This window comes from Gouania willdenowi, chromosome 11, assembly GCF_900634775.1.
Source record: "Gouania willdenowi chromosome 11, fGouWil2.1, whole genome shotgun sequence".
Classification (NCBI taxonomy): domain Eukaryota; kingdom Metazoa; phylum Chordata; class Actinopteri; order Blenniiformes; family Gobiesocidae; genus Gouania; species Gouania willdenowi.
In genome coordinates, this window is record NC_041054.1 from 1640972 (window position 1) to 1654194 (window position 13223).

General features: G+C 39.5%; 1 protein-coding gene across 1 annotated transcript in view; it reads left to right on the forward strand.

Annotated features, from left to right (window-relative positions):
* macf1a (microtubule actin crosslinking factor 1a) overlaps positions 1 to 13223 on the forward strand; it is a 229607-nt gene that overhangs the window by 144820 nt on the left and 71564 nt on the right. Inside the window, exons 47-61 of the mRNA XM_028461883.1 lie at positions 754 to 942; positions 2813 to 2986; positions 3576 to 3699; positions 3776 to 3975; positions 5235 to 5552; positions 5634 to 5800; positions 6823 to 6979; positions 7054 to 7165; positions 7722 to 7784; positions 7867 to 8137; positions 8245 to 8309; positions 8722 to 8921; positions 9816 to 10043; positions 10948 to 11224; positions 12059 to 12663. Of these exons, the coding sequence (XP_028317684.1) occupies positions 754 to 942; positions 2813 to 2986; positions 3576 to 3699; positions 3776 to 3975; positions 5235 to 5552; positions 5634 to 5800; positions 6823 to 6979; positions 7054 to 7165; positions 7722 to 7784; positions 7867 to 8137; positions 8245 to 8309; positions 8722 to 8921; positions 9816 to 10043; positions 10948 to 11224; positions 12059 to 12663 (3150 nt within the window). The remainder of the gene's footprint in view (positions 1 to 753; positions 943 to 2812; positions 2987 to 3575; positions 3700 to 3775; positions 3976 to 5234; positions 5553 to 5633; positions 5801 to 6822; positions 6980 to 7053; positions 7166 to 7721; positions 7785 to 7866; positions 8138 to 8244; positions 8310 to 8721; positions 8922 to 9815; positions 10044 to 10947; positions 11225 to 12058; positions 12664 to 13223) is intronic.

Sequence of the window (13223 nt, forward strand, 5' to 3'; positions counted from 1 at the left end):
CCAGAAAAACACAAAACAACGTCAACAATACACAAACTACCGGAAAAATACACAAGAACAACAACCTAGAAATTAACTTCATGAACCTACAAAATTACAACAAAACTCCATGAAATGCAACAAAAACACACAATATTACAACAAAACTCCATGAAATGCAACAAAAACACACAATATTACAACAAAACTCCATGAAATGCAACAAAAACACACAATATTACAACAAAACGCCATGAAATGCAACAAAAACACACAATATTACAACAAAACTCCATGAAATGTAACAAAAACACGCACAAAACAACAACAAACAAAACTAAATGACAACCAAACAAAAAAATACTAAATAACAACAAAAACACACAAAATAACAAATCCGATTGAAACTTCAACAAAACGCACACAAAACAACAATGACAACCAAACAAAACACACAAACATTCAGACAAAGATTAAAAAATCCTAGAGAGCTAAATTAAAAACACAGTTTTTGTAAGAAAGTTTAAAAAGCAACAATAAAATGAGTAAATGAAGCTCCATTATAAGCAGAACACTCAACAACAGAACCAAAGGATAGTGATCCTCTCTCTGCAACGTTTAAAAGATCAGTTTTTTAACCTTTTTCTTTATCATTAAAGAGGAAACAATCAGAGAAAGCAAAGCTCTATCTCTAACTGATCTTATGATAAAATGATGTCAGTTGTTTCCAATGTTCTGGCTGATCTCTATAGTGTAACGCCTCTTTCTCTACAGTTGGCTGAGGATGTGATTTGCCACAAAGCCGACCTGCGCTTCGTCTCCATCTCGGGCCAGAAAGTGTTGGACTCGGTCCAGGGAGCTCTGGAGCAGACGGGCAGTTCTGCAGTTCTGGATGGCACCAACCAGCTGGTGAACGAAAAACTCCACGACGCCAACCACAGATACACCACGCTGCACACCAAGGTGAGGAGAATGGCTCAGATTTCTACTTTTACTCTTAACTTTTAGGTGAAACTAATCTACATGAGTGCGTTACATTATTGTGATTACTTAACTCACTCAGTGCCATTGACGAGATAACTCGTCATTTGCGTTTTTTTCAAAATACCCCCAGCCTGTGAGCCAAATAGCAAAATAATAGGTGACATGTAGGAGGTAGCAGCGCACCTTTGGATGAGAGATCATCCATGCTCAGCAGAGCTAAGATTGAGAGGAGGAAAGGCATTTACGAGACAGAAAATGGCACAACGTACGAGAGTTGACGTTCCCAACAGCGCACACTCGACCAGAGCATGTGTGGAACTCATGGATAGTGTGGTGATGGTGAGATAAAACCATCTAAAAAATGGGGAACACAGTGACACTCTGTATGTCCGGGAGGAGGAGGAACTTACGTGTGTACAGACTGACGGTAGAGAAAGTTGGAGGAACGCCAAAATACAGTAAGAAATCCATTCAACTCTGACCCAGATAGCAAAATAATAATAATTTTGCCATCAAAACCCTGGTCTCAGTGTTTTTTTTGTTTGTTTTGTATAAGGAAACAATGTTCAGATGTTAGAGTTGTCACTAAAGCAAAAAAAAAGCTTTAAAGTCGCTGACGGTTTTTTTTAGAAAAAGGCTTTTTTCTCAGCTTTTTGCTCTGAAACTGAAGATTTGTGTAAAACTTGCTCTATTCAACGATTGATTACAAAAGAACAAAACAAGCCAGAAACAAATGATTGTTTTTTGATGAAAGTAGAGGCTTCAATCTTTCAGAATCTGGTGTCAGATTTCAGATACTCATAGTAGAAAATATTCTGTGGGTCTTTAAAATCAGTCAAAATGCTCAAAAACGGCTGGTACTGAGGAGGGTAGAAGATCTGAAAATGGCTGGCACTGAATGAGTTAAACAACTAAACATACTCAAGTAAAAGTTTGAAAGATAAAGATCATCTTTATTCATTGCACAAAGGGGAAATTTCCAGCAGCAGATAAATAGGAATATATATATATATATATATACATGGACCTGTACACAGTACAGATAGAAAGAGGAAAAAACATGTTGCAAAAAATGAAACCAACCAAAAACAGATTTTTTTAAAAAGTAAAATTATATTAAAGGGATCCTCCTCTTCTTTTACTAATATCTTAAAACCTTGGAAATGTCCTTATTAGTAGATCTATGTCTAACAAAACACATTATTTTTGCACCATATTCATTTTATTAACTTTGAAAAATGAGACTACTTTACAGTTCTAGAGCCTGTGTTCCTCCATCTTGAAATCATGTGATTGATGATGTCACACGGCCCCACTGCCTGTAAACATCCCATTGTTATCTATTGGAGTGAAACATTCAGCCTGATTTTTAGATCATTTAGTAGCTTTTTCAGACAAAATGACAATTTGGTTGCTCTATATAATCAGGAAAAGTTAAAGATGTTGATGTAAATCTCCTATTTAAAAATAATCTGTGACCTCAGAGGGCGACAGTTCCAAATCCGCGGTTTGACAATGAAGCAGAGAAGAAAACCTCTCCTAAGGGACCTTTACACTCTATTAAATATTGCACTGACACGTTCCGGTGGCTGATGTTAGAGAGTAAATCACGAATTGTAGAAGGACTCCCACTGTCTTCAACAGTCCGAATATGGTGCAAAATAACGTTTTGTTTGGCATAGAAATTCCAATAAGTACGTTTCAAAGATTTTAGGCCACATTAGTTAAAAAAAAAACTGTGGAATATTCCTTTAAATAATAAGGTTCCCAATAGTGAGGATTATTTCTAGCATTTACAAACGTAATTCCGTAGAGGTTTCTGATGTTTTCTTTTCCATGTCGTGTGCAGTCCTCAGAGCTGGGCTCCCGTCTGTCGGGTCTACTGGATCGGTACCAGCAGTACCAGGACGAGGCGGTGTCGCTGCACTCATGGCTCAGCTCTCAGGAACAGAACCAGAGCAAATCTGGGCCCAGCGGAGACACCGACCCACAGAACCTGCAGAACACCCTCCGTCAAGTTCAGGTGAGGAGGAAACTGACTAAAAAATCTAAAGAACAATTCACAGGAGAGGGACAAATAATAGATTTCATTTTTATCAATGTTCTGTGTTTTTGTGCGTTTCTGTGATTTGTATTTGTATTTTCTGTTTTCTGTGTTTTTTAAGTCATTTAAAGTTTTGTTGCCATTGTGTACAGTATATTTTCCTGTCATTTTTGTTAATGTTCTGTGTTATTTTTGGTGTTGTGTGCATTTTTTGAGTTTTTCTCGGATTTGTGCGTAATAAAACATGTTTTACTAGTTTCTTTTGCTTTTTTGTGTATTTTCCTGTCATTCTATTTTATTGTTCTGTTTTTGTTGTCATTCTGCATGTTTTGTAGTAATTTTTTTATTTTTATTGCAATTGTGTATATTTTCCTTTGATTTTTGCTAATGTCATGTTTGTCTTTGTTGTCATTTCTTGTGTTTTAGAAGCCATTTTTGTTGTTTTGTTGTTATTTTTGTGAGTTTGTGGTGTAAATTTGTCTATTTCGTTGTCACTGTGTGTGTTTTTGTTGTTTATTTGTGGCTGCATTGTAAGGAAACACAGATAAATGTCTGTGTGTGTGTTCAGCTGTTGCAGGATGAGCTGGCCGAGCGCTCCGTGCAGTTGGAGAAAGTGCGGCGAGCGGGCCGAGACCTGGTCAGCACCGATGAATCTCCGTCCCTCAAAGCCGTGGACATCCTGTGCACTGCAGGCGGGTTCTCCAGCCACTCCTTGTCCTCCTGCTCACACCTCCAGCTTCTAACTGACCCACATGTTATTCCCTTTAGATGGTTTGGAGAAGAGGTTCGGGACCCTCTCTGCGTCGGCGTCGGAGCGGGCCGAGCAGCTGCAGACGGCCGTGGCCCAGTCGGTCAGCGTCCAGGAGGGTCTGAAGGTTCTGCTTCACTGGTTGGACAAACTGGCTGTGAGCCCTGGACCAGTAGAGCCCAGTTCACAGGCTGTCCAGGAGGCTCTGACCCAGAACCAGGTGGGAATGTGGTTCAGACTTACTGGAATCTAAAGAGCTGGAATGTGAACCCTCAGGGTTGGAGTCGATTACATTTATCAATTACATCTTCAATTATCTATGTTCAATTACAACTCAATTATAATTACTGTGACCTGCATTTTTTACAGTTACGATTAAAATTATTATTTTCCCTTGAAACTCAATTACAATTACATTCTCAATTACTAAAGTTGAAATTCAATTAATCACAATTACTAAATAATCCCATAAAACATAACCCTGCTCTTGTGTTAGCTTTCTGTTAGCATCTCTAGTGATATCAGGTCAGTTTTGACCCATGTCTTAAATCAGCTGTAAAATATGCAAAAAAATTATTTTCTATCGTCTAATTTATTTTCATTTCATAGTTACCTTGTTAGACTTCCTAATCCATGAAAATATTCGTATTAATATTTTTGATGTGAGAGTCTACGCCTAGAATTTATTTATCTTCAAATATTAAAATGATCTCAACAGTAAAAAAAAATGTATATCTTATATCTGGCTTCACCTCTAAAATGTGGGTGTTTTTCCACGTTTTTTTAATCTTACTGGATTTTCACTCCAGTTTAAGTGTGCTCATCATATTTTAACTAGTTTTTAGCCTAATCTCAGAAAAATGTTCGAAATGTTTGAATTTTTATGCCTAACAATAGCCTTATCTCTCAAAAAATTCCAAAATCTTTCCATTGTTATGCCTTATGATAGCCTTGTTTCAGAAAAAAATTGACATTTTTCCATTTTTATGCTTTACTATAGCCTTAACTCCTAAATGTGGGCGGTTTCCACATTTTTCATGCCTTACTGCATTTTCACCCCAGTTTAAGTGTGCTCATCATATTTTAACTCAGTTTTTAGGGTGTTATAATAGCCTTATCTCAGATAAATATTCAACATTTTGATGCCTGAATATAGTCTTATCACAGAAAAAAATTTGTTTTAATTTTTATGCCTTATAATAGCATTATCAATATAGCATTTTTCAATTATTATGCCGTGCTATAACCTTAACTCTGAAATGTGGGTGTTTTCCACATTTTTCATGCTTTACTGCATTTTCACCCAAGTTTAAGTGTGTTCATCATATTTAAATTAGTTTTTTAGGGTGTAATGATATCCATTTTATTCCTTGGCACTGACGGTTTTTCTAGAATTTTCATGTCATTTATGATTAGGTCATAACTGTAATGAATTATTAATTACCCTGGTAATCCCTAACATTGAGTGTTTTCTATCAGAAACTTCGTCAGGAGCTCCTCTCCCGTCAGGGCAGCGTAGAATCAACCCGTGACTCCGTCTCTAAGCTGCTACAGAGCTCAGACGCCTCCACGGCCTCAGGCCTTCAGGGCAGTTTAAACGAGCTGACTCAGCGCTACGCGGCGGCTCAGGCCGCCCAATCAGAGAAGGAGGCGGAGCTTAAAGCTCTGCTGCCACGCCTGGAGAGCTACGAGCGTCTGTGCACCGACCTGCAGCTGTTCACCCAGAGCAGGATGAAGACTCTGAGCTCCACAGGACAACCAGAGAGAGGAGTGGGTGACTACAGACAGACCATAGAGGTCAGAGGTTAAACCATCATCATCATCATCATCATCAGGCACAGCACATCATTCACTCTCTGCGTCTCTCTCTCTCCTCAGGAGGTCAAATCAGAGCTGGAACAGGAAGCAGCTCAGCTAAAGTCCTTCTGCAACCTGGGCACAGAGCTCAGCCAATCACAAGCCTTCAGCAATACTCAAAGCCTATTGGACAGAGTCAAAGGCATGGCTGATGACTTCACCCAACTGGAGGAAAACGTCAACGCAAGGTGAGAAGATGAAAAGATGACAGGGTTGATTCATAAATGTCAAAAACTAAACCTTTAGACACGTTTTGCTGCAAGAGTTCCACTTTATTTAGTTTTACATTAAAAAGTAAATATTATGCTATTTTTCTCCATTGTTCTAAGAACCCCAACGACATATTATTGAGGTTTATTTTCCCAAACCTGCCTGTTTTCTGGAGTTTTAGTCCTCTAAAAAATCACTTTCTGTCCCATTATAAAACCGGGCTGTGTGAGTGGGCGTGTCTCTATAGATGCTGACTCCACACAATAGTTGATCACTAGTGACTTTCTTTTGCTATTCACACACTCTTGTTGTTGTTTTCAGCCAAAAAAACTCCACATTACAGTAAAATACATTGATTTTTAAGCTGCAAAAAGCTGAGTCAGCTGCTTCAAACACCGGAGTTCCTACGTTGCTTATTATCATCATCTCATGTAGAGATTACAGGAATAGTCCATTCAAGGTGATGGTTCACTATTGTGACCGACCGCTGCCAGAGACGTGGTTCGTTTTTGGGTTGTTTTTATTTGAATGGGCAGGTTCTAAGATGTGATTGGGCTGGAAATTGTCAATCTGATCTGACAACACTGATTTTTGATTTTACTTGTGACGTCACAAATGTAGAAAATTTGAAACAAAGGACTGGATGGTTTTGTTTCATATTTTGTGTGCTGGTGGACACTCAAGTTACCTCATATGTGATAAAAAAAACTTTTGTTAATGTTCTGTGTGACTTTGTTGTTTTAGTTTTTCTGGTTTGTGTATGATACAACATACTTTAGTGTTTGTTGTCATTTTGTGTTTGTGAAGTCATTTTTTTGTATATTTTTTGTTAATGTTCTGTGTGTCTTTGTTGTTGTTTTGTGTGTTTTCTGAGTCTTTCTGTGATAAAACATTTGTAATGTTTTGTTGCCGTTGTGTATATTTTCCTGAAACAATGCAAACATACATTTTCTCAGCCTGTTTTTATCATTTATCTCTAATTATGGTGTGTTTTCCACAGGTTTGCTGTGGTCCAGGCCTGTGAGCAGCAGCTGCTACAGTTCCGTGGTCTCTCTGGTTCTCTCCTCAGGTGGATTCAGTCAGTTCAGGACCAGATGCCTTCAAAAGAAGTTCATGTTAACACAGAGGGTTTGACCAGGAGAGTGCAGCAGCTACAGGTGTGTGTGTGTGTGTGTGTAACGGCTGAGTGTGTGTGTGTGTGTGTGTGTGTTAAACACTCTCCTCTCTACAGGACCTGCTGACTGACTGGGACTCTCAGGGATCCAGAGTTGAGGAGCTGAATAAGAACGGATCAGATCTAGAAGCTCTGATCATAGACATCACAGCTCCTCAGATTAAAGCAGGTCAGAACCTCAGCAGAACATCTCTGGTTCTTTGTTGTGGGAATTTGTTCCAGTTTCTTTTTCCTTTTTCTTTTTTCTTCTTCTTTCTTTCTTTGTCTTCCTCCATTCTTCTTCTTCTTTCTACTTCTTCCTTTCTTTTCTCTTTTCTTCCTTCTTCTGTCTTCTTTATTTCATTTTCATTTTCTTCTATTTTCTTCTTCCTTCCTTTTTTCTTTCTTCTTTCCTTTTCTTCGTCTTCCACCTTCATTCTTCTCCTTCTTTCTACTTCTTCCTTTCCTCCTTCTTTCTTCTTTCTTTCTTTTTCTTGCTTGTCTCTTCTTCTTCTTCTTCTTCTTCTACTTCTACTTCTACTTCTCCTTCTCCTTCTCCTCCTTCTCCTCCTTCTCCTCCTCCTCCTCCTCCTCCTCCTCCCTCCCTCCCCTAACATTGTTTTTCTGACCCTGAACTGATCATTAAAGGATTTTCCTCATTTAAACGTGTCTCCCTTCCTTCATGTATTCATTGTGCGTCGCTGCTGCTGTTGTCATTCACTAATCCCTGAGTGTTGTTTTCTCAGGTGCTCCTCACATTAACGGTGCTGCAGGTCCCAGCAGCCTGAACGGGATCCACACGTGTAAAGGTGAGCCAGTGAACACGGGACACGGTGTTCTATGATTGATCACCAGTGATTGATTATTGTATTATGGATTACTCGTCCTCAGACCTGACGGAGCTGCAGGTGGCCGTGTCTGACATCAACAACCGCTACGATTCCCTGGGTGAGGACTTGAAGGAGCGTGTGAGCAGGCAACAGGCGTCGCTGGAGCTGAGGTTGAAGGTGCAGCAGGGTGGGGAGGAGCTAAAAAACTGGCTCAGTGCCAGAGAACAAAGTCTGAGAGAAGGACAGAACGCCTCGCCCTCCAAACCAGAGGTGGTGCGTGCTCAGGCCCAGGAGAACAAGACGTACAGCCGGCGGATCCTCCTCCTCCATCAGTAAAAGCTAACATCATCATCTTACCGTGTGTTGGTTCTCCTCAGGGTTCTGCTTCGGAGCTCGCTGAGCATTCTGTGGAAGGTGGAGTACTGAAAACACACTGAAGGAAACTGATCGCAGAGAACCAGTGTCCTGAGCGGAGAACTGGAGAACACAGCTGCATCGAGATCGGTTAGTACGACACCAGGAGCTCTTTAGCTTTCTTCTTCTTCTTCTTCTTCTTCTTCTTCTTCTTCTTCTTCTTCTTCTTCTTCTTCTTTTTCTTCTTCTTCTTCTTCTTGTTCTTGTTCTTGTTCTTGTTCTTCCTTCTTCTTCCTCCCTTTCCGTCTTCTTCTTGTTCTTCCTTCTTCTTCCTCCCTTTCCGTCTTCTTCTTCCTCTTCTTCATTCTTTTTTTATTATTTATTTTTCTTCCTTTTTCTTCTTCAAAGGCATTTTTACTGCTGGAATTTTGTTTATTTTACAAAAATAAATGAATTATTTGTGTTTTTGTGTAGTGAAAGAATCGTCCTCTTCTACAGAACCAAACCATCTTTTATCAGTAATGGGATTTTTAAAAAAGTCCTTCCTTGTCCTTTTCCTCAGACTCCCGCTGGCAGACGGCCAATCAGACGGCGGTTCAGAGGCAGACAGAGCTGGAGACGTGCGCTGATAGGCTGGGCAGCTTCGTGTCGGCGGCCAATCAGCTCGGCCCGTGGCTCAGAGAGAAGGAGCTGATGATGAGCGTGCTCGGCCCTCTGAGCATCGAACCCAACATGCTCGTCACGCAGAAGCGGCAAGTGCAGGTGAGGCAGCAGCAGAGGAGCAGGGTTCTCAAACTGAGGTCTGCAGGCGCAACGTGGCCGAGTTCACACCTCAAATATCAGTTTTTCTGCATGTCATATATTTTCTAATATCCAATAATGGTCTTTTCTGCCTCTTTAATATAAAATATCCACTAATTAAGTATTCATTTAAACTAACTTGTTAGCCGCCAGCTTCTTTTCTCCGTAGCAATAACAAATAACGTTTTTCAAAGCTTCTACATGACCGACATGGCTAATTTTTGTTAGTAGGACCCTTAGTGGTTACAGATGATGTGAAAATTTGGAAATATATGATACTGTGTCACAATAAATCATGTTTTAAATACAGAAATCTGGAGTCAAACCCAGAAATTACATCAAATATAAAGCCAATTTTCAGTAGGGAAGGCTACAAAGGGGGAATAATGGTGATTATTGGTGATAATAATTAACAAAAAAAAGTTCAGGCAGCAGTTTACTTTGCCACAACTGTGCCAAATTTTGGGAACAAGTGTGTAACTTTAATATATCAGTGAAATTGATTCCAATCATTCTTAGTCTTTTTTGACCACTAGATGGTCCATTTTAGCTTGAAATAAACATACGTTTTTAACCATGCGTAATGCACTCTTTGATGCCGTTAAGCATGGGTCTATTTCAGCAATGCTTTGACCAATCAGAATGCTTGACACCGCGTTGTAAAGCTCAGAACCTGTAGCACTTTCATAAAAAGTGAAAAATTATTATTTTTGAGAATGAGAATTTTACTTCTTTCTGGCTAATGTGAGTTGTACGATTCTGTGTTTAAACTGACTTTGTGTAGCAGGAGTTCTTTGAAGAATGTGTTAAAGCTGTAGTTTGTAATCTTTGCTGTGTTTTCACTGTTTCCTGTAGTTCATGCTGCGTGAGTTCGAGACCCGTCGGCCTCAGTTTGATCAGCTGACCCAGTCCGCTGAGGGCATCCTGTCTCAGAGCGCCGACTCACCTCAGGAGCTCAAAGACCTGGCCGAGGTCCAGAGCGAGCAGGCGTCCATCACAGAGCAATGGGAGGGGCTAACGGAGCGACTCACGCAGAGGTCCGACCACATCGACCAGGCCCAGGGAACCATCCAACGCTACCAGGTACAGACGCACCAGGACAAGGAGAAACAAAACCACAACTCTAGAACTGGATGGAAGTAAAAGGAATGGATCTCACTCAGGATTCAGGGTTTCTCATGTCTCAGAATTATGACTTTTGCCTCTTATATTATGACCAGTGTACATTTGTTATTCTTGTGTTGATTAGATTTAGTCTAAGTTTAAGTCATAATATGAGATTATTGTTTTTTGTCACGTCTAATTCACTCGATGAAACACCCAAATATTTTAGTCCAGATTTACAGTAGTTGACAAAAAGTCCCTGAAGTCACCAGCAGGAGGTGTGTCACGTTTACATGAGCTTTAATTCCCCTTTAATTCAGAATAAAAATTAAAATGACCTTAAAAACACTTAATTCCGAATGAAAACGGCCATTCTGAATTAAACCCAAGTCTGAATTATGCGGCTGGTTTATTCTCATTTTAATTCCAAGTGGAAAAATTCCTCGATCTTTTAAATGTTTAATTCCACTTTATATTAATTGTTTGACACGCTGGTGACAAAATAATCCAAGATGGCCGCTTATTATTGATGATTATTTCTATCTAGGAGGAGATGTTTTTCATTGTTTCAATGATTGAGAGATTTTCAGAAGGTTTTTATGAGATTTTAGACAGATAAATGGTAAAATGCATAATAAAGCAGATTTACTTCAGTATTTTTTTTATGTCTTTGTTATAAACAGAGGAATTATTTTTTTAAACCTTATGAACAATAACAACTTATTTATCTACTATATTGTATTTCGCCGTTAAAAGGTAGATTCAAGAAAACGTGGACTACTTTGAGTGTGAAGAGGTTTTTTTTGAAAGTCAAATGATGGTCACCCTACTTGACTGTAGTTGTGATGATGTCATCTGATCTGTGCTCCTCCTCCTCCTCCAGGCTCTGCTCAGAGAGCTCTCTTCCAGCGTGTCAGCTCTCAGTGAGCGTTTGGATTCTCAGGCCCTGCTGAGCGCTCAGCCTGAGGCCCTCAGACGCCGTCTGCAGGAGACGGGAGAGATCCGCTCCGAGCTGGAGATGAGGCGTACGCAGCTCTCTGAGGCCCAGACGCTCTGTCAGCAGCTCAGCTCCATCATAGAGGAGCCGTACCTGAAGGAGGAGCTCAGCAAACGCCTGGAGGGCGTCAGCGCACCACTGAGGAGTCTGGAGGAGCGCACAGGTGAGTTAAGGAAACTATAGACCGATGCATACATTCAACATGAAATTAAACTATGTAGTCAAAATTTACCTGAAATATCACCAATATCTGATCTGATTAGGACATCCATAACTCTAACTCTAACTCTAACTAACCCGTCATGCAACTTTGATATTCAAAGTCAGAAATTACTTTTATTGCAGCGGGAGCAACAAAACGTTATTCATTGACATCAGTATTCAGAATTATGAACAATACAGAAAATAACAAAGGCTTTATGTATATTTGTTATTATATTGCCATTTTTTTGTTTTCATTTGTAGCAATTTGGGAGTCATTTTGTGTATTTTTATTGTAATTTTGTATATTTCTCATTCATTTTGTGTTTTTTGTGTGTGTATATTTGTTGTGTATTATATTTTTCTGTCCGCTGTATTTTAGTTGTTTGTTATGAGCCCTTTTGTTTGTTTTTGTTGTCATTTGTAGTGATTTGAGTCATTTTTTGTAGTCATTTGTTATTGTTTTGTGTTTTTGTAGTTTTTGTTGATGTATATTTAATTTTTCTGTGTATTTTTGTTATGAGCTATTTTGTGTATTTTGTTGTTTTGTGTGTTTGAGTTATTTTGTACATTTTTGTTGAGATTTTGTATATTTTTCATTCTTTTTGTGTATTTTGTTGTCATTCTTTGTGTTTTTTTGTCATTCTGTGGTTTTGTTCTGTTCTGTTATTAGTCATTTTCTGTATTTTGTGTGTTTTTCTGTTATTTTATGGGTTATTAGTGCGATTTTGAACATTCATTTTGGAGGTCAGAGATAATGAGCCTATTGTGTGTGGTTGTGTTCTTCTTCTTCTAGCGGACAGCCTGTCCCAGCTCCAGGACGCCCTATCGTCCACTCAGCAGTTCCAGCAGATGTTTGAGGAGCTTCGTTCCTGGCTAGATGGGCAGACGGATGTGGGTGATGCCCCCATGGTGGGCGGGGCCCTACCGTGCCAGCCCGAGGCCGTGCGCTCCCTCCTGACGCAGACGGACGCCCTGCAGCGCAGCATCGTCAGCCAGCGAGGATCCTACGAGCTGATCCAGGCCGAGGGTGCGTCCCTGCTGTCCGCCCTCCCCCCAGGAGGAGAGGAACGCTCCGCCCTCCAGGCCCGGCTCTCCTCCCTTCGTCAGGATTGGGAGGGGCTTAACCAGCGCGTGTCAGAGCGCGACAACAAGCTGAAGAACACCCTGAGCAAGGCGGAGTTGTACCAGCAGCTGAAGGCTGAGCTGGTGCCCTGGTTGGTGGAGAGTGAGAGCAGAGACGCAGACATCCAACCATCGCTGGACTCATCCAACCTGGAGGATGCTCTGCACAAAGCCCGTAGTCTGACCCACGACCTGGAGAGGAGAACCAGTCTACTAGAGTCCTTCAATAACGCAGCTGATCAGCTGCTGGAGCAGTGCTGCATCGGAGAGGACCAGGTACACACACCTGAGCACAATTACAATTACAATTACATGTACAATTACATAAATTAATAATTTACACACAAGTACATACATTTATAATTACATTCACTAATGCATACATTTATAATTCAATTTACAATGATATGCATTTATAATTACATTTACAATTACAGGCTTTTATAATTATGAATCCATGTACAATCACATTTACAATTACATATATTTATAATTACATTTACAATTAAAAACATTGAAACAACATTTAAAATTGCATGAATTTCTAATTACATTCATATTTACATTTATTTACAATTTACATTTAGTTTTTTTTTGTTTAGTTTTGCAAATAAGTAAATATTTTCATACACTGAAATATGTGTAAACTGACGTTCTTGCAGCAGGAGTTAATAACTAATTAATGTCAAATATTGGTTTAAAGAAATGTTAATATTAAAAAAGGATTTTAGTATTATATTAATTATTATGTAAGAATAGTTTTAATTCTTTTAAAACATTTGAAGTTAGTTTAGAATTGTATTATTTATTGTAGTTTAAACTTGCTTTTATCAAGC